The sequence below is a fragment of the Phyllopteryx taeniolatus genome, chromosome 19 (genome assembly GCF_024500385.1).
Source record: "Phyllopteryx taeniolatus isolate TA_2022b chromosome 19, UOR_Ptae_1.2, whole genome shotgun sequence".
Taxonomy (NCBI): domain Eukaryota; kingdom Metazoa; phylum Chordata; class Actinopteri; order Syngnathiformes; family Syngnathidae; genus Phyllopteryx; species Phyllopteryx taeniolatus.
In genome coordinates this window covers 2,257,657-2,278,708 of record NC_084520.1, presented here as the reverse complement: position 1 = coordinate 2,278,708, position 21,052 = coordinate 2,257,657, and the positions used below count along the sequence as shown (strand labels likewise).

The 21,052-nt window shown below is 42.6% G+C and overlaps 1 protein-coding gene across 1 annotated transcript in view; it reads right to left on the bottom strand.

Moving 5' to 3' along the window:
• Positions 1-5,081: 5,081 nt before the first annotated feature.
• Positions 5,082-21,052, bottom strand: part of LOC133469225 (rho GTPase-activating protein 23-like) — a 135,104-nt gene continuing 119,133 nt past the window's right edge. Inside the window, exons 22-24 of the mRNA XM_061756029.1 lie at positions 6,649-6,673; positions 5,299-5,330; positions 5,082-5,219 (exon numbers count right to left, since the gene is read on the bottom strand). Coding sequence (XP_061612013.1) covers positions 5,306-5,330; positions 6,649-6,673 — 50 coding nt within the window. The 3' untranslated portion in view covers positions 5,082-5,219; positions 5,299-5,305. The remainder of the gene's footprint in view (positions 5,220-5,298; positions 5,331-6,648; positions 6,674-21,052) is intronic.

Genomic DNA, 21,052 nt, shown 5'->3' with positions numbered 1-21,052 from the left:
GGGCGGGGGGGGCAAATCGTACTTCGTGGTTTTTCACCTTTCGTGAGGGGTTCTGGTCCCCATTAACCGTGAAAATACCATCTCATCCGCATTAGAGAGGGGGACGAATGGAAAACTGCTTTCAATACCCCCCTTGGACACTTTGAATACCTTGTCACACCCCCGCAGTTTTTCAAACCTTCATTAACAACGTCCTCTGTGATATGCTCAACCGATTCGTCTTTGTCTATTTAGACGATATCCTCAGCTTCTCCCGCTCTCACGAGGAACAACAACAACATGTCCGCCAAGTCCTCCAACACCTACTTGAGAACCGCCTCTTTGTGAAACCGGAAAAGTGTGAATTCCATCTCTCCTCTGTACACTTCCTGGGATACATCGTCAAAGGACAGTTACAACTAGACCCGGCAAAAATCCAAGCAGTCATCAACTGGCCCTTTCCCTCCACCCCCAAAGAGCTGCAACATTTCCTAGGCTTCGCAAACTTCTACCGTCGCTTCATCCGCAACTATAGCAAAGCGGCCATTCCTCTCACCAGTATTACCTCCACTAGCTCTCCATTCCATTGGACCCCTGTTGCATCCCAAGCCTTCGAGCGCCTGAAGGAACTATTCACCAGTGCCCCCATCCTAAGACACCCTGACTCCTCCCGCCAGTTTGTTGTGGAGGTCGATGCCTCTGACACTGGAGCTGGGGCCATCCTCTCCCAGCGCAACCCCGAAACCCAAAAATTACATCCTTGTGACTTCTTTTCCCGTCGCCTTTCCCCATCCGAACAGAATTACAACGTGGGGAATCGTGAGCTGCTGACCATTGTCTGGGCCTTGGAAGAATGAAAAACATTGGCTGGAGGGGACCATTTCTCTTTTTATTAAATGGACCGATCACAAGAATCTCGCATATCTCTGCTCCACCAAATATTTGAACCCACGACAAGCTCGTTGGGCCCTATTTCTCAGCCGTTTCAACTTCAGCCTCTCCTTCCGCCCTGGTTCCCGCAACGGCAAGTCTGACGACCTTTCTCACAATTATTCGCGCCCCTCCAGCCAAGTAGAACCGGAACCCATCCTTCCTTCCTCCTGATTCGTTGGGGCAGCCAATTGGGAGATTGAACAAGTGATGAAAAAAAAAAGGCTCAGAGAACCCAACCGGATCCCAAGACTGGACCGCCAGACTGGTTTTTCGTGCCCAATTCTGCAATCCCTGGAGTTCTTCAGTGGGCCTACGATACTAAACTTACCCGTCATCCTGGAATCACCCGCACCATCTAGTTCCTCCAACAACACTTCTGGTGGCCCAGCCTGGTAAAGACACCCGGGAGTTCGTCCGAGCCTGCTCCGTCTGTGACCGAGGTAAAACTTCATATCTGCCCCCTTACCCATCCCAAACCGCCCTTGGTCCCACATCGCCTTGGACTTCGTTACTAGCCTACCCCACTCTGAAGGTAAAACCATCATTCTCACCATCATTGATCATTTCTCCAAGTGTGTCCATTACATACCCCTTCCCAAGTTACCCCCTCTTTTGAAACCACTAAACTCCTAGTCCTTCACATATTTAAGCTCCACTTCATCCCCATTGACATTGTCTCGAACCGAGGTCCTCATTTCTCCTCCCAGTATGGAAGGAGTTCTGTAAGGCAGTGGGCGCAGCAGGCAGTCTGTCCTTTGGATACCATCCACAGTCTAACGGCCAGACAGAGCAGGTGAATCAAAGTCTGGAGTCTACCCTGCGCAGCTCGTAACCCCACCTCCTGCAGCGCCTTTTTTCCTGGGCGGAATATGCCCACAACTCCCTCACCAGCTCCCCCACAGGTATGTCTCCCTTTATGGCTAGTTATGGTTTCCAACCACCTCTGTTTAAGGAACAGGACCACACTGTGATGGTTCCTTCGATGAGGGAGCACCTATGACGTGTACAATCCATTTGGAAGTGCATCAGGGCTGCCCTGGTTCCGTCAGCCGATAGAAACAAGCGGTTACCGGATCTGCATCACTCCCCTACGCCTGTTTACAAGGTGGGTCAGTCGGTTTGGCTCTCCTCTCGTGACCTTCCTTTCCAGACCGAATCACGTAAGCTCACGTCATGCTTTATTGGTCCCTTTCCAATCACTAAAATAATCAATCCTACATCAGGTCAGTTGAAGCTCCCTCAATCTCTTAAAATCCACCCAACATTTCATGTGTCTCTGCTCAAGCCTGTCTCCAACAGCACCCTGAGCTCTCCGGCCAGCAATAGTACTAATCCTCGTGTGTCCTCCTCTGTCTCCAGTGCTCCTTCCTTGTCTCCTACTGCGCTGCCCAATCCAGCCACGCCATCAAGGTCCTCCACCTGCCCACGCTCCCGCTACCTGCACATTCCCTGTTTCAAACGGAACACCATCACTCCTCGGATATCCTACCCCCCCTGAGCTACTACCAAATAAACCACTCATATCTACTTCCTCCGCCTCCGCCTGCTTTTGGGTATGATATTATACGATTACCAAACATGACAATTACAATTGTATAAAAGCAATGGTGAAATGGGTTTAATGAGTAGGTGTAGTTAGGATCATTTATGCACTTGTATCCGGAGTTTAAATGTCATGGGTGTGTCTTCTGGTTGTTGTTTTCCCCCTCTCGTACACACCTGCTCCTGAGAGCATCTTCCCCACCTGTGCCTCATTTACCCTAATTACCCCATGCATTTAACCTCCTGTCTCATTCTTTCTGGTCGCCAGTTCGTTGTACCTTGTTGTCACGTTCCAGCATTCCTTGTTTCCACGTCACCGACTCATAGTAAGACAAGAGCCTGTTCTGATTTTTGACCTTGCCTCTTTGCCTCACGTTTTTTGGATATTGTTGCCTTTTCGGATTGCCTAGCTCTGTACCGACCTCTGCCGGTTTATTAAACCTCTCTTTTTGACAGTCCATTTGAATTGGAGTCGTACATTTTGGGTCCTGTCCTTTGTTTCGTTCATGACATTAACGGGCAACAGATTTAAATTGTGCAACTCACATGATTTTTATGAAGCTGTTTGTCTTTGCTGTTATGCACCTTTGTCTTTACCATTATAAAAAGAAGTGTATTTCAATGGGCAACCACAATTTGCCCTGACAATTAGGATTGCCTTTACTACGAATGCCTAAAATCTAAAATAATCACTAACTTTTTGAAAATAGGACTCTCTTTTCATTTTCATAGCTGTTTCAGCATGGGCCATGTTTACCCATATAAAACCAAGGTGGCATAAAAACCTGTTTTTTTTTTTGGTCCAACGCCTCTCAAGAAGCTTCATAAAATCCTCAGCCAAAGGTCTATTCAGGGGTTCTGGAGAGGTGGGTCTGTCTGGAAGTCAACTCTGAGATTCAGGAGGAGCAGTGTTGTCAGCATGGTCCTCAAGGGTGCATGGGAGTTCGCACAACCAGTCTACATGTTCTAAACACATACACACACACACATATATATATATATATATTTGTGCGGCACGGTGGATAAATCCTGGCCCAGCCTGTGTGGCATTTGCATGTTCTCCCCATGCCTGCGTGGATTTTCTACGGGTACTCTGGTTTCCTCCCACTTCCCAAAGACATGCAGGGTAGGTTAATTGAAGATTCTAAATTTCCCGTAGGTGTGAATGGTTGTTTGTTTATATGTGCCCTGCAATTGGCTGACGGCCAGTTCGGGGTGACCCCGCTTCTTCCCTGAAGATAGCTGGAATAGGCTACAACCCTAGTCAGTATAAGCGGGATAGAAGATGAATGAATGAATGAATGAATATATATATATATTCATCTTTCCTTTTCTATGCAATGTAGTGTATGCTTCGTAAAAGAGATAAGTGCATTAGTTGTTGACAGAATCAAACACTGAGGGGTTAATGTGCCGGCCCCCAACACACACGCACACGCACACAGACACACACTGACCTAATTCTTCCGGTTAGATGTGCTCTTAATTTGAGTGAATGGATTAAACAATCACAGCGTGTCGACGCCAGGCTTTTCTCTTGTCCCTCGTATCCATGGCTGAGTGCAGTTGAACAACAGAGGAAGATACTGGGGAGTTGTGCTCAACAATCAATGAGTAAGAGGGTTTCCCCTGTACAAGACAAGGGACTGGGCCATTGTGATATATATATATATATATATATATACAGGGTGATTGAAAAGTAACTCCCTATTTTAAAATACTTATTTATTCATATGTTGTAATATTTTAAATTTTTTTTTGTGTATGTTCCATGATGTAAGGATCAAGTCTATTCTACCAAACCAACGACTTTGTATGAACTTGAAGGGTGAATAAGAGAAGTCATGTCTTCCATCCCACAAGAGTTCCTTGCGAAATCAGTTAATGCGGTTCCCAGGCGGCTTGGGAAACTGGTGGCTAATGCTGGCGCCCATATAGAATAAAAAAAAAAAACTCCATGCAATACACTTTCTTCACATGTTCATTTCTTGTAAGAATTATAGTTCAGAAATAAAATACAAGTACTTAAAAATAGGGAGTCACTTTTCAATCACCTGGTATATGATGACCAGCAGCTCCCTCATGAACAGTGATGATTTCCACTTTCTGCTCTCCGTTCTCCCATGATATCATCCCTCTGGCCCAGTTGAAGTTCTAAATTCATGGACATTGCTTTAGTCGTTCCGACTTTCTTTTTGAAAGTTGGCACAAGCTCTGACTCCAGATTGGTTGCAGGCTGCTTTGATTTTTCGACCTCTGGTCTGGAAGTATTGTTGGGAAAACCCACAAAGGGAGTTTGGATTGTTTCCTTGTCAAATTGTGAGGACTGCTCATGGGTAAAGGTCTTGGGTATGTGTAATTTATCTGGTTGCATGGGCAGAGGCAGCTGTTTGGACAAACATGTGGTACAGGTTTGTTCTCCTTCTCAGACATTTCATCATCGGCTGGTTGAAAATCCTTTTCAACTGCATCACTTTGACATTCTGTTCCAATGGTGATTTCTCTTACAGTTACCCCATTTCTATGGTCATCCATGTTTTCTTTTGTGGGAATACAGTGTTCCATGTTGTCTCTTCCAACAATTTTGTTTCCATCCACTTGTTTTGTTTTCCCGTAATTGTTGGCTTTGATAGGTTTGTGCTCAAAGTCCTCATCTGAACTCCTGTCTGTGAGATGAGCACTGGGCATTTTTTACGTTTGCGGGTCACAGCAGAGATGATAGACTTGGGCAGGAGGTCGCTGGTGTTCATTGCACTCAAAGAAAGCTGAAACAAGTTCAGATGCTGTCATTCCAATGTTAGGTTGCAGTGACTTATGAAAGTATGACCTTGTTTTGTTGCTTACCTTCAACTTAACTGAATCGCTGGTGGTGGAATCTGCCAGGATGCATTCAAGAGAGGACCAAAAACAACAAGAATTCGTATTACTATAACAAGTTATACATCAGCCATATTTAATTAAAAGCAACAACACAGAGAGCACTGATAATATACTTTTAAAATTAAATTTATACTTCATTGTACAAATGTATAATACTCGTAATCCTTCAAAGGGGAAATTAAACTCACACTCTGCTATATATTTCTGTTGCCACACAGAAAACCAGATCAAACACATGCAAGCATGCAAAGTGAGATGTCAGGGTGAAAGGGGCACGCAAATAGTCCTGCACCTCTTGAGCCGGGAGGTGGGGTCGGGTGCCTTGCTCAAAGTCACCTCGAAAGTAGTCAGGAAGCAAACAAGCATCTCTTTAATCACTGGCTGCCATTTTATATTTGTTCACAGTGGGACTCAAACTGTGGCATTCCGGTTCCAAAGCCCAAGTCCTTACAGATGAGCTACTTTCGTCCCAATTGCAACCTTTCAGGAGAAGTCTAACCATTTTAGTCTAACATTTTATTGAGTAACATACATTAGTTAAACAACTGAGACAGCTTAAAGTTCACCTTTGGGATCTGCAACAATGGTGATTGGTAGTAAAAACCCCAATTCCAATGACGTTGTGTAAAACGTGAATAAAAACAGGATACAATGATTTGCAAATCCTATATTCATCCTATATTCAATTGAATACACTGGAAAGACAAGATATTTAATGTTAATTTAGAGGAAAAGGAGCATCAGCATGTCTTTTTCAGCGACGTCCCTGCTTATTTCATCAAGACAATGACCAGCCACATTCTGCATGTGGCTTGTGGTAGTAGAAGAGTGCGAGTACTAGACTGACCTGCCAGCAGTCCAGACTTGTCTCCCATTGAAAATGTGTGGCACATTATGAAGCACAAAACACCGCAACAGAGATCCTGGACTGTTGAGCAACTGAATTTGTACATCAAGCAAGAATGGGAAAAAAATCCACCTATAAAGCTTCAACAATTAGTGTCCTCAGTTCCCAAATACTTATTGAGTGTTGCAGACATCATATTCAAAATGAGTTAATACTGGCAAAAAACCCGAAAAGGTTTATCAGTTTGAACATTAAATATCTGGTCTTTGCTGTGTATTTAATTAAACATTGAAAAGGATTTGCAAATCATTGTATTGTGTTTTTATTGATGTTTTACACAACGTCCCAACTTCATTGTAATTAGGGTTTGTACTTTGGCATAGTATAAAGACTGATGGAAAGAAAATGGTAAATGAAACACAGTGCAACACCAAACACAAACAAACAAAAGGAAGGCCTGGTCCTACCGAAGAAGCTGATCCACTGTTTCAGCTAGGAAAAAAGCAGTTAAGAAAGATTTGGAAACATAATCATTTTTATCTAGGGGATTCAGATGAAGTACGGTAGTGATAAAGTGCCTATATATATTGAATTTACATATACTTGAAAGTAACCCTTATCCAATATCATTAACACACCCAAAATGCACAGGTGTACGATGTCAAAATCGCACAGTGACAACACAGAACAATGAATAAATAAAATATTCACCATTACATATCATTTAGATTCAGACTCTGAACAGTATGATTTGAACCATGTCATGTTATTGGGTTCATGGTTATTCTTGGGCAAAATAAAATTGCCATTTTGAGGACTTAAATATCATCGAAAACGTTTGTGCCTTGATCGGCAGCACTCCTCCAATAGCTGTGCAAATGTCAAAACTGGTGGACTGCCTACGATTGTGCACTACGACTGGTGGCCGAGGGGAGCTGAGCTGAGTGAGCAGCGCCGGCAAAAGTGGCCCCGAGTAGTTGAGGAGCGATGCACAGCGAGATGGGACTGGAGAATGGAGACACTCATTCTGTATGTGTGTTACTCAAAAATGGACAATACAGTTACTTTGAACTTTGCTTGTGGCGAACGGGACTGAGGTCATGCATGCTGTGATCACAAGATCTATGATCAACAGGTGAAGGCAGACTCCAAGACCACCTATTTCATCTATAACCACTTCATACAACAAAGAGCGTGTATGCATGGATTTTATGTCTTTATGTTTAGATTTTTTTTTTGTATTGTTCTTTTGACAGTGGACTCTTGGAAAAGTAATTTCGGCCCTCTGTATGTTCGACATACAGTTTATTGAGGACTGACAATAAAGACTATCATACAATACCAAACCAAATTTTCAGAAGCCAAACCCTCAGCTTTTGGCAGAATGATTTTCGGAAAAAAATTTAATTGTGATTTTTCTGGGAGAATCACGATTTTCTGAAACTCAAACTTCAGTGCAATATTCACGATGCACGGTAACATTTACAAACGCATCATACTATCAAAACATTAAAAGCTATTACTCTAATAATTATTGCATTATAATCGAAGGACACAACAAAGGCTGTGTGAGCCTGTGAGGCAGTCCCTTTTCAAGTTTTTAAAAATTAGTTCAATAAAATAATATTGTATGTAAAAACAATTTTTTAAACTCACACTAGTTTACTCGTGGCGGCACGGCTATAAAAAGTCATCAGTGGTTCGGCCTGTCACGATTATAATTATATCGACTTATCGTCCGGTAAATCAAATGAACACAATAGTTTTTCCGGACTTGATAAATTCTCATTGTTGTGGTGAGCCGACAGAGTTGGACAGCTGTGTCATTCTCTGGTAGTGTGCTCATGGAACGCCGGTGGACTGGTACACTCTTGCTGGTGTTGGCTCCGTACAATACTCCACAACCTTGCTCCATGTGCATTGTGTAGATCCACACAACAGAGACACGTAAGGGAAAGTTAACTGTTTATTGTATTCCCTCACCAGTGACCTAATGAGCTAGCTCGCAAGCTAACAAGTTGGCCTGCGAGCTGAGCTGACGAGCTAGCGAGTTACGGTGCTAAACAGCTCGCTCCACTACGGCGATGTCGTTTAAAACATCAACGGTTTGCGCCGAGTTGCTGTGTTTGTTCGTGCCCAATTAACACACATGAGAAAGTTAACTGTTTATGTTCAGTAGCGCCCGAGCTAATGAGCTAGCGAGTTAAGGATCGAAGGACCTCGCTCCACTGCAGCGAAGTCGTTTAAAAAGTCAGCACCTCTCTTCAACTTGTTGTGTGTGTTAGTCACCAATTAACACAAACACTGGAAAGTTAAATATGTATTAAGAATAATCTCAGTGGCATGTTATTCAGCCATTAGTTGACGACAGCGAATGTCAATGTATATTTGATTGACAGGTGAAGGGCTTGTCTTCAGGAGACCAACCACAGTCTTACAGCTCTGTTCTTTATCTCAGACCCAGGGTGATCCATATTACAGAGTAAAACAAACCAATTTAATATTGTGTGTCCAGGAGAACAGGTGGAAAGGCTAGAAGTTTAGGGGCAGGGTTCAAATTCTTTGACCATGGTGTAGATGGAGAGAAATGGAGTAGGGGTTATTTTAAAGTAAGCTTTAGCTAAGAATGTCTTGGAGGTGAAAAGAGTATCAGCTCGAGTGATAAGGCTGAAACTTGAAATCAAAGGCTGAGCAGAGAACCATTGGTGGAAATTGAGAAAGGAAGAATGTTTTGGGTTTTTTTTTAGAAGAGGTGAGACAGGCTCTTGGTGGACAGGAGTAGTGTCCAGAAGACTGGACGACTACAGCCAAGGTGATCAGAGAGACAGGTAGAGAGTACTCGGTGTATCTTCTGGTAGAGAAGGAGAGAAGGAGACTTGGTGGTGGAACCTCAAAGTACAGGAAATCATACAAGAGGTTAGCTAAGAAGAAGTGGGACACTGAGAGGACCAAGGAGAGGAGAAAGGAATACACGGAGATGTGACGTAGGGTGAAGGTAGAGGTGGAAAGGCAAAACAAGAGGCCTATGACGACATGTATGCCAGGTTGAACACAAAAGAGGGAGAAAAGCATCTATACAGACAGAGGGATAGAGATGGGAAGCATGTGCAGGAGTTTAAGATGATTAAGGATGGAGATAGAAATGGTGCCAGTAGTGTGCTGTGCTGGATAAATGGAACGAGAACTTTGAGGAGTTGATGAATGAGGAAAATCAGAGAGACAAAAGAGTTGAAGAGGCAAGTGTGGTGGACCAGGAAATGGCAATGATTAGTAAGGGGAAGCTAGAAAGTCACTAAAGAGGATGAAAAATTGAAAGGCAGTTGGTCCTGATGACATACCTGTGGAGGTATAGAAGCATCTAGGAGAGGTGGCTGTGGAGTTTTTGACCAGCTTGTTCAACAGAGCTTGTTCTAGCGGTTGAGAAGATGCCTGAGGAACGGAGGAAAGGTGTGCAGGTGCCCATTTTTAAGAACAAGGGTGATGTGCAGATGTGGGAACTATAGAGGATTAAATTGATGAGCCACACAATGAGGTTATGTGAAAGAGTAGTGGAGGCTAGACTCAGGACAGATGTGATTATTTGAGAGCAACATTGTGGTTTCATGCCTAGAAAGAGTACCACAGATGAATTATTTGCCTTGAGGGATTGATGGAAAAGTACAGAGAAGGTTAGTAGTAGCTACATTGTGTCTTTGTAGATCTAGAGAAAGCCTATGAAGAACTGTGGTATTGCACGCAGAAGTCTGAAGTGGCAGAGAAGTATATTAGAATAATACAGGACATGTATGAGGGCAGCAGAACAGTGGTGAGGTGTGCTGTACGTGTGACAGAGGAATTTATGGTGGAGGTGGGACTGCGTCAGGGATCAGCCATGAGCCCCTTCCTGTTTGCAGTGGTGATGGACAGGCTGACAGATGAGGTTAGACTGGAATCCCTATGAACCATGATGTTCGCAGGTAACACTGTAATCTGCAGTGAAAGCAGGGAGCAGGTGGAGGAACAGTTAGGAAGGTGGAGGCATGCACCGGAAAGGAGAGGAATGGAAATTAGCCGGAGTAACAGAATATATGTGCATGAATGAGAGAGGTGGAGGGGGAAGAGTGAGGCTAAAGGCAGAAGAGATAGTGAGGGTACAGGACTTTAAATACTTGGGGTCAACAGTCCAGAGCAATGGTGTATGTGTGGTAAAGAAGTGAAGAAACGGGTCAAGCAGGTTGGAACGAGTGGAGGAAGGTGTCATATGTATTATGTGACAGAAGAGTCTCTGCAAGGATGAAAGGCAAAGTTTATAAAACAGTGGTGAGGCCAGCCATGATGTGCGGAATAGAGACAGTGGCACTGAAGAGACAACAGGAAGCTGAGCTGGAGGTGGCAGAAGATGTTGAGGTTCTTTCAAGGAGTGACCAGGTTGGATAGGATAATAAATGAGCTCATCAGAGGGACAGCCAAGGTTCCATGTTTTGAGACATAGTTAGAGAGAGCAGACTTAGATGATTTGGACACGTCCAGAGGAGAGAGAGTGAGTAGATGAGGATGCAGCTGCCAGGCAAGAGAGCTAGAGGAAGACCAAAGAGAAGGTTGATGGATGTAGTGAGGGAAGACATGAGGGCAGTTGGTGTTTGAGAGGAGTATGCAGGAGATAGGCTTACATGGAAAAGGATGACGCGCTGTGGCGACCCCTAATGGGACAAGTCGAAAGGAAAAGAAGAAGAGCAATAAGAAAGTAAATAATAATAATAATAATAATAATGCCGCGACCCTAACCAGGATAAGCGGTGTTGAAAATGGATGGATAATAATAATAATAATAATAATAATAATAATAGCTGGGATAGGCTCCAGCAGGCCTGCGACCCAAGTCAGGAGAAGCGGTACAGAAAATTGATGGATGGATAGAAATGCTGATTTAAAAGCAAAATAAATAAATGATTATATTTCATGATTTCAGAGGTATTAAAATAAAACGATATTTCATTTATCGTAATAGTTTTTAGGAAGACATATCACCTTAAAAAAATTATCGTGTCAGGGCTATCTGTGGTAATTAGTTCTTAAATAGATCAAATGAATTATTTTGTATCTATCTGTAGCCTTTCAAGTTCCATTTTAACGGAAATCTTTTTTCAAAGGCCAACGGCTAAAAACAAAAGAAGAATATCCTTCAAAGAGAAAATCCAAGCTGTAAATTATTAACAGTCCCTGCCTTGGAATAGAAATACATATACATCTACATATATATACAGGCTACAATATTTAACAAGTTTTACGCAATCGTCAATGCATATAAATATGATTCAGCCTTTTTTCATATGCTCTTTTCACACTTGTTAAAGTTGTCAGTCAATTCTACAAATATTTTGGGAGGTGAATTTAACCTTAAGCTCAATCCCCTAAAAGATCGCTCAAATTTAAAAAATAGCAATCAGCCACAATGCCCCAATATATTAGAGCAGTATATGGATGTCTTGTTGACATATGGAGGCTGAAAAACCGTACAAAAAGAGAATACACAGTTTTCTCGTCGGTTCACTGCACTTTCTCAATAGATTTTTTTTCTTTCAAACAATTCGGCAGCTCAAAGAAATACCCCCAAAATACATCCAATCATCATCAGTGACCATGCACCAATTTCTCTCAATCGAAAAGTTGAATCAAGTTTGGGTCCCCTACCAACATGGCGCTTCAACATATCCCTATTGAAGGACCCAGATTTTGATTCTTTCGTGAGGAAGGAATGGGATGAGTTTGTGAAATTCAATGACTCCCCAACCATATCCCCATCTCTGTTGTGGGAAATCGGGAAAGCTGTATTGAGAGGTCGAATCATATCATACTCTTTGTGTAAAAGAAAAAAAAAAACAAGAACAAAAACTGGAAAATGGAATTAAGGAAAAAAATTGAACACCTCACAGAAGAATATGCAATTAATCTGACAGATGCGCTGAGAAACCAACTTCAAAAGGCAAATCATCAATTAGACATTTTATCAAAAAGAACAGATTTTCTGCAACAACAGTTAAGATACCCGAACTTTGAGTACAGTAATAAAGCAGGAAAATTCCTTGTGAAGCAACTTCAGTGCAATAAAGAAAAGTCATTAATTGCAGCCAGTCAAGAGTCAAACGGCAGCTGTAAACCGCAAGAAATAAATGATTTTTTTTTACACTTTTTATAGCAGTTTATACGCATTTTCGAACAACAGTTTCAAAAAGAAATTGAAACTTTTGTTAAGGATCTAAACATTCCTCAATTAAATACACAAATTAAGAACAGCCTTGATGTTCCTTTAACCATTACAATGCAATCGGGACGAGCGCCTGGCCCGGACAGAATCCCAGTCGAATTCATTAAACATTTCTGGCCAATACTAGCGCCTCATTTCTCAGAACAGTCAAGGAGATAAACGATAAAGGTCAAATTAGTAGCCATATGAACACAGCTTCAATTAAGTTATTATTAAAGTCAGGGAAAGACCCCACTCTCCCGGCTAATTATCGGCCCTTATCACTGATTAATGTAGATATCAAGATAATCTCGAAGGTTTTCGCAGCAAGACTTGAAAAGGTACTCCGGTCGATAATCCACTATTACCAGACAGGCTTCATTAAAAGTAGAAGTTCCACAAATAATGTCAGACGTCTGTTGAATTTAATAAGCATGTCACAGTGTAAAAATCTAAACGCAATCATCATGTCACTTGATGCAGAGAAAACTTTCGATAAAGTTAAATCGGGCTTTCCTGTTTGCAGTACTTCGCAAATTTGGCTTTGGAGATTCATTTATACATTGGATATCAACATTATACAATTTGCCGAAAGCGACAGTCACCACAAATAGGATTACTTCACAAAGTTTTGTATTACAAAGATGAACCAGACAAGGATGTGCACTCTAATCTAATCTTAAAGGTATCTGCTCACTTGTGACAGAACACAAAATCAATCTATATGCTGATGATATTCTTCTTTACTTACAGGAACCCAAGTATTCTCTTCAGGCAGTCCTCAGTCTCATTAAAACATTTTCACAAATATCAGACTATTCCATCAACTGGACAAAATCAACAATACTGCCAATAACAGCAAACTCATGGACTCCTGCAGATCAAATCCCAGATTACCCTATTCCTATAGGAAACATGAAGTATTTAGGTCTTAATATTTCGTCAAAACTCACAGAGCTAACCAATCTAAATTACGCATTCTGGAAAAAATCTCATCTGATTTAAAATGCTGGAATAACTTGCCTATATTACTACTGGGAAGAATAGCTACATCCATCCATCCATCAATTTTCTACCGCTTATCCGAGGTCAGGTCGCAGTGGCAGTAGCTTTAGCAGGGATGCCCCGACTTCCCTCTGCCCTCCTCTCCTTCATCCAGCGCTTCTGGGGGTATCCCGAGGTGTTCCCAGGCCAGCCGAAAGACATAGTCTCTCCAGCGTGTCCTGGGTCGTCCCCGGGGTCTCCCATATCAATATCCGGGGTCTAGCTACAATAAAAATGAAAACCTTACCACAAATAAATTATTTATTTTTAATGATTCCATTTAAACCCACATTTAAATGGTTTCAAACCTTAGATTCTGCTGTAATAAATTTGTATTCAAAAAATAAGAAAAATAGAATAAGTCTATCCACTCTTCAGAAAAGGAAACAGGAGGGAGGCCTAAATGCTCCCAACTTTAAACACTATTATTTAGCTAACCAATTACAATACCTCATCAAATGGTTGCACCACAATGAGGAGAATCATTCTTGGCTAGAATTGGAACAAATAGACTGCAACAACATCAAATTCCCCAAAAGTCTTAAACGCCATATTGGGTTCTTGAAGCATTCCAAGAACCCAATAATCACATCGACCTTAACGGCTGGGTGGCAAAGTTTAGAATTTACAGGATCTCAATTAGCTCCTAGTATGCTCTCCCCAATCTGGTATAATCCAGATTTCGAAATGAATAATATACCCCTTCATTTTAGTACATGGGAACAACATGGACTTGACCACCTACAACAACTATTTAACAATAATGTTTTTAGGACACGTGATGAACTCTTCCAAGAATTCCAAATAACAGGCGGAAACTTTCTTCCATACAATCAATTAAAAGCAGCAATAAAAGAATGAATACAACCACTCCAGAGCACCTTCGAACTGCCAGAGTTTGTCAAGCAAATAGTGAAGCTTCTCCCGCAAAGTAAAATAAATCTCCCAATTTCAAGTTCATAAATTAATTTCATGTACTAAATCAATGCACTTACCAAATAGGACGAAGACCTTTCAATGTCCGCTGACCGTAGCTACTGGATTCAGATTTGTAACAATATGTTTAGAATCACAAAAAAATACAAATTTACATCTTAGACAATATAAATAAACATTTACATATACAATTACTCAGTACACTATGCATAAAATGTGCTTCTCTCCATCTAATATATGATATATAATATCCCAGACATCTATTTTCATGCATTATGGGAATGCACACCAATTCAATGCTTTTGGTCTTCGGTTACTCAAAAACTCTCTTTCATTTTGAATTTCAGGATTCCACTTTCTCCAAGATTGATAATTGGCGACTTAAGCATAATCGACCTCCCTAATAAATATTCACAATCATTACTTGTCGCGTTAGGTACCGCTAAGAAAACAATTCTATGAAACTGTCTATTAAAACAAACAAGGATCAATCAGAGGCTAAATCTCATCATAGAATATATTGCGTTAGAAAAAATATGAGCAGAACGAAAAAATCTATTACATATCTACGTAGATCGCTGGTCACCTTTCCTCAACATGCTAAATCTAGACTCTTGATTCCTTTGCCTGGGTAGGGTGCTATTTGACAATAACAGGACTATCTTTGTAAGTGTGAAAGTAGTAAAGTAGTATTCTTTATTGTCGAAGTTGTTGTTGTTTCATTATTATTCTATTCATTTATTTATTTTTATTTTCCCACACATTTTAGATCGTTTGCATGGCGAGAGGACACATGCATGGAGTGGGCATCTTCTTCTTTTGTCCCTGTGTTAGCGGTTCCGGCGTCTGTGGGGGCGGGACTTTCTTCACTCCTTCCTGATCTCCGGGGTGAGGGGGAACCACTGGGGTGACCTCCTGGGGAGGATAGGTGGTGTGATGGTGACTCGCCCATGTTCTGTGGGTGCTGGAGCGGTGCCAGCTGGAGCCCGCCTGGGTTCCCGCTCTGGCTTCTGGTGGGGACGGTGAGGCCCCCCCTGTTGCGAATAACTTACTTTTCTCATCCTATTTACAATTAGTGCGTTGTCCTTTGTCTTCGTTTCTCTCTCCCCTCTAGAAACTTTGCTCTGTTCGACTCTGATTCTCAATAAACTTCAATTATGAAACCACAGTGGAAGCTTAAAAACTCCACTGTGACACAATAAAACTGTTCCGGCATAAAAGGGATACAGATCCTCCATTCTGCTTGACCTAACAGCCGAACAGGACTAAAAAAAAGCAAAAAACAAAAAAAACACACAGTTGTGCTCATGTTTCATCACCCAGCCAGAATGTGTAAAATGTGTACAATTATTTAAAGAAAACATGAAGGACCAGGCGAAACATTTAATTTAATTTTAATTTGAGTCAAATTAAACTGTCAAGCATTTCAGAAAAGCATTATCATAAAACAAAACATAACCATTAAGAAATTGATGGTTGTTGTTCAGTCATCAGTCATATTAAAATATATATATATATATATTACAAATTCTGCCAGGTTATGTAAATTTATGAGCACAATTGTATCTATATGCAGTCTTATGTACCCGTGTCATATTGGACAGTGTAGGCTACACCCGTGTCATAACCTCTAGGTGGCGGTGGCATACGAGTCAGTTTAGACATGCCATGTACAACAGCAGGATGTCGGTATGCTACGAGCCGGTCGTATGCTGATGGCTGCCGCGTGAAACCTTATACTGCATCACACCATTTTTTACAGTAAGAGAGTAAATATAGGCTACAGACCGAGCGGGAACACCGAGATCGAATTCTGTGCTACTTCCAAAACAAGCTTTTGTTGCCTCCAGTAACAGCAGTCATTTTTTTTTTGTTTTTACTTAAAATTATTACTTTGGTATGATGTGTGTAACGCAATGTATTCAACATTCACGACAATTAATATTGCTCATTTTTCATATTATATTTGAGATATACTGGAAACAATGGTTTTTTTTCAGTTTCTGACTTTATACAGCTGCTGAAATAAGTATATAACACGTCACCATTTTTCTCACTCAATACAGTGGGTACGGAAAGTTTTCAGACCCCCTTAAAATTTTCACTCTTTGTTATATTGCAGCCATTTGTCAAAATAATTTAAGTTCATTTTTTCCTCATTAATGTACACACAGCACCCCATATTGACAGAAAAAAACGTAATTGTTGAAATTTTTGCTGCTTTATTAAAAAAGAAAAACTGAAATATCACACAGCCATAAGTATTCAGACCCTTTGCTGTGACACTCATATATTTAACTCGGGTGCTGTCCATTTCTTCTGATCATCGTTAAAATGGTTCTACACCTTAATTGGAGTCCAGCTGTGTTTGATTATACTGATTGGACTTGATTAGGTAAGCCGCACGTCTGTCTATACAAGACCTTACAGCTCACAGTGCATGTCAGAGCAAATGAGAATCATGAGGTCAAAGGAACTGCCTGAAGAGCTCAGACAGAATTGTGGCAAGGCACAGATCTGGCCAAGGTTACAAAAAAAATTCTGCTGCACTTAAGAGTTCTTAAGAGCACAGTGGCCTCCATAGTCCTGAAACGGAAGACGTTTGGGATGATCAGAACCCTTCCCAGAGCTGGCCGTCCGGCCAAACTGAGCAATTGGGGGAGAAGAGCCTTGGTGAGAGAGGTAAAGAAGAATCCAAAGATCACTGTGGCTGAGCTCCAGAGATGTCCAGTCGGGAGATGGGAGAAAGTTCTAGAAAGGCACCCGTCACTGGAGCCCTCCACCGGTTGGGGCTTTATGGCAGAGTGGCTCGACGGAAACCTCTCCTCAGTGCAAGACACATGAAAGACACATGGAGTTTGCTAAAAAACACCTGAAGGACTCCAAGATGGTGAGAAATAAGATTATCTGCTCTGATGAGACCAAGATAGAAATTGTTGGCATTAATTCTTAGTGGCATGTGTGGAGAAAACCAGGCACTGCTCATTACCTGTCCAATAGGGAAGTATGGTGGTGGGAGCATCATGCTGTGGGGGTGTTTTTCAGCTGCAGGGACAGGGAGACTGGTTGCAATCGAAGAAAAGATGAATGCGGCCAAGTACAGGGATATCGTGTACAAAAAACTTCTCCAGAGTGCTCTGAACAACTCCGTGACTGTTTTTGAATGGCCCAACCAGAGCCCTGTCTTAAAATCAATTAAGCATCTCTGGAAAGACCTGAAAATGGCTGCCCACCAACCTTCATCATCCAAACCTGACAGAACTGGAGAGCATCTGCAAGGAGGAATGGCAGATGATCCCCAAATCCAGGTGTGAAAAACTTGCTGCATCATTCCCAAAAAGACTCATGGCTGTATTAGCTCAAAAGGGTGCTTCGACTAAATACTGAGCAAAGGGTCTGAATATTTATGGCTGTGTGATATTTCAGTTTTTCTTTTTTAATAAATCTGCAAAAAAAGTTCAACAATTTCTTTTTTTTCTGTCAATATGGGGTGCTGTGTGTACATTAATGTGGAAATAAACTAACTTAAATGATTTTAGCAAATCTGCAATATAAAAAAGAGGGGGTCTGAATACTTTCGATACTGTATATTTCCAAAGGTGGTATTGACATGAAATTTTCACCAGATGTTGGGAACAACCGAAGTAATCCATACATACAAAGAAAGAAGAACAAATAAACTCAGAAATTAAGTTGTGTATACAAATGTGAAACGACAAAGTGAAAAAGTATTGAACACAGGAAGAAAGGGAGGTGCAAAAAGGCATGGAAAGCCAAGACAACACCTAAAATCTATTAATAATCAAAGAGCAATCAAGCCCCTTGTCACTGCAAATGAATATTACCTGGTTCAACCCTAATTGATGGCCTACAAAAAGGTCTCATTGCCAAGGTGTGAGTCAAGACAGATCTTGTGATGGGTAAGAGCGAAGAGCTGTCTCTAGACCATCGCAAAATAATTGTTGCAAAACATAACGATGGCATTGGTTACAGGCACATATCTAAGCTTCTGAACGTTCCAGAGAGCATGGTTGGAGCCATAATACATAAGTGGAAAGCCAATCATACCACCATAAATTTGCCTCGATCAGGTGCTCCTCACAAGATTTCTGATAGAGGAGTGCAAGGAATAATCACAAGAGTTGTCCAAGAGCCAAGGACCACCTGTGGAGAGCTTCAAAAAGACCTGGAAGCAGGTAACGTCACAAGGAAAGCAATGCGTGGCCTCTATGCATGCTCATCACGCAAGAGCCCATTGGAGAGAAAAAAATCATGTCAAAGCTCGTTTAAAGTTTGCTGAACAACATTTGGACCAGTCAGTTAAATACTGGGAGAATATAGTCTGGCCGGATGAGAGCAAAATTTGGATGCCATAATGCACACCATGTTTGGACGAGAAATGACACTGCACATCACCCTAAAACACCATACCAAGAGTGAAGTTCGGAGGTGTGGGGCTGCTTTTCAGCAAAATGGTACTGGTAAACCTCACATTACTGAAGGAGGGATGATGAATGGGAAAATCTACCGAGACATTCTTGACAAAAATCTCGTGCCATCTACGAGGATGATGAAAATGAAACGAGGGCGGACATTTCATCAGCATAATGATCCAAAACATACTGCCAAGGAAACTTTCAATTGGTTTCAAAATAAAAAAAAAATAAAGTTGCTAGAATGGCCCAGCCAATCACCTGACTTGAACCCAATCAAAAATCTCACTTCTGGAAGAATGGTCAAAAATTTCCATAAACACACTCCTAACCCTTGTGGAAGCGTTCCCAGAAGAGTTGAAGCTGTTATAGCTGCAAAGGGTGGAGCAACGTCATATTGATTAGGAATTATTGACATTTTAGTTCATACAGTATGTGAGTCTAGGCAGGTGAGTGAATACCTTTGGCAATATATTGTACCCCTTAACCTCCTAAATCTAATTGAATTTGCCTCTGACTATAACTGCATTATGTACTTGTATACTCCCAAATAATCCAGGGGCCACACATGTATACTGGTTGGGCGAACTCCCATGCACCCTCGAGGACCCTGCTGAGGGTGTAGAGCTGGTCCACTGTTCCACGGCCAGGACGAAAACCACACTGTTCCACCTGAATCTGAGATTCAACTTCCTGATGGACTCTCCTCTCCAGAACCCCTGAAGAGGGAGGCTGAGATGTGTGATCCCCCTATAGTTGGAACAAATCCTCTTGAAAAGGGGAACCGCCACCCCAGTCTGCCAATCCAGAGGCACTGAACCCAATGTCCATGCGATGTTGCAGAGGCCTGTCAACCAGGACAGCCCCACAACATTCAGAGCCTTTAGGGACGCAGGGCGGCTCTCATCCACCCCTGGGACCCTGCCACCGAGAAGCTTTTTAGCCACCTTTGTGACCTCAACCCTAGAGATAGAAGAAACCACTTCAGAATCCCCAGACTCTTCTTCCTCATGGATGAGTGGAATTGTGGAGGTCTTTGAGGTATTCAGCCCACCAACTCACAACGTCCCGAGTTGAGGTCAGCGGCGTACCGTCCTTCTATATAGTGTTGCTGCACTGCTTCCCCCTTCTGAAACGCTGGATGGTGGCACAGAATTTCCTCAAAGACATCCGGAAGTCGTTCTCCATGGCCTCACCGAACTCCTCCCACACCGGAGTTTTTGCCTCAGTGACCACCAAAGTTGCGTTCCGTTTGGCCTGCCGGTACCCATCAGGTGCCACCAGAGTCCCAACGGCCAAAAAGGCCAGATAGGACTCCTTCTTCAGCTTGACAGCATCCCTTACCGTTGGTGTCCACTAACGAGTTTGGGGATAGCCACCACGACAAGCACCAACAACCTTACCGCCACAGCGCCGGTCAGCCGCCTCAACAATGGAGGCACAGAATATGGTCCCCTAGGACTCAATGTCCCCCGACTGCCCCAGGAGGCGGGCAGAGTGGGGATTTTAAGCTCCTTCTGACAGGGGACTCTGTCTGATGTTTCCAATAGACCCTCACAATACATCAGGTCAGCCTGGCATCTTACCCCACCAACAGAGCCAACTCACCACCACGTGGTAATCGGTTGACAGCTGCGCCCTTCTCTTCACCCGAGTGTCCAAGACATGCGGCCGCAAGTCAGATGATACAACCACAAAGTCGATCATCGAATTGTGGCCTAGGGTGTCCTGGTGCCAAGTGCACATGGACACTCTTACGTCTGAACATGGTGTTCGTTATGGACAATCGATGACGAGCACAGAAGTCCAATCATAGAACACCACTCGGGTTCTGGTCGGGGGGCCGTTCTGCCCAATCAAGCCCCTCCATGTCTCACTATTTATTATTGCCCATGTGAGCGTTAAAGTCCCCCAGCAGAACGAGGGCGACCCCGGCAGGAGCGCTCTCCAGCACCCCCTCCAAGAACTCCAAAAGGGTGGGTACGCTGAACTGCTTTTTCGTGCATAGGCACAAACAACAGTCAGGACCCATCCCCCCCATCGGAAGGTGGAGGGAGGCTACCCTCTTGTCCACCGGGGTGAACCCTGAAATACAGGAACTAAGCCGGGGGTCAATCAGTATGCCCAAACCTGCTTGCTGTTTCTCACCAAGGGCAACTCCAGAGTCGAAAAGAGTCCAACCTCTCACAAGAGGACTGCCCAAGCTGTGTGTGGAAGTGAACCTGACTATATCTA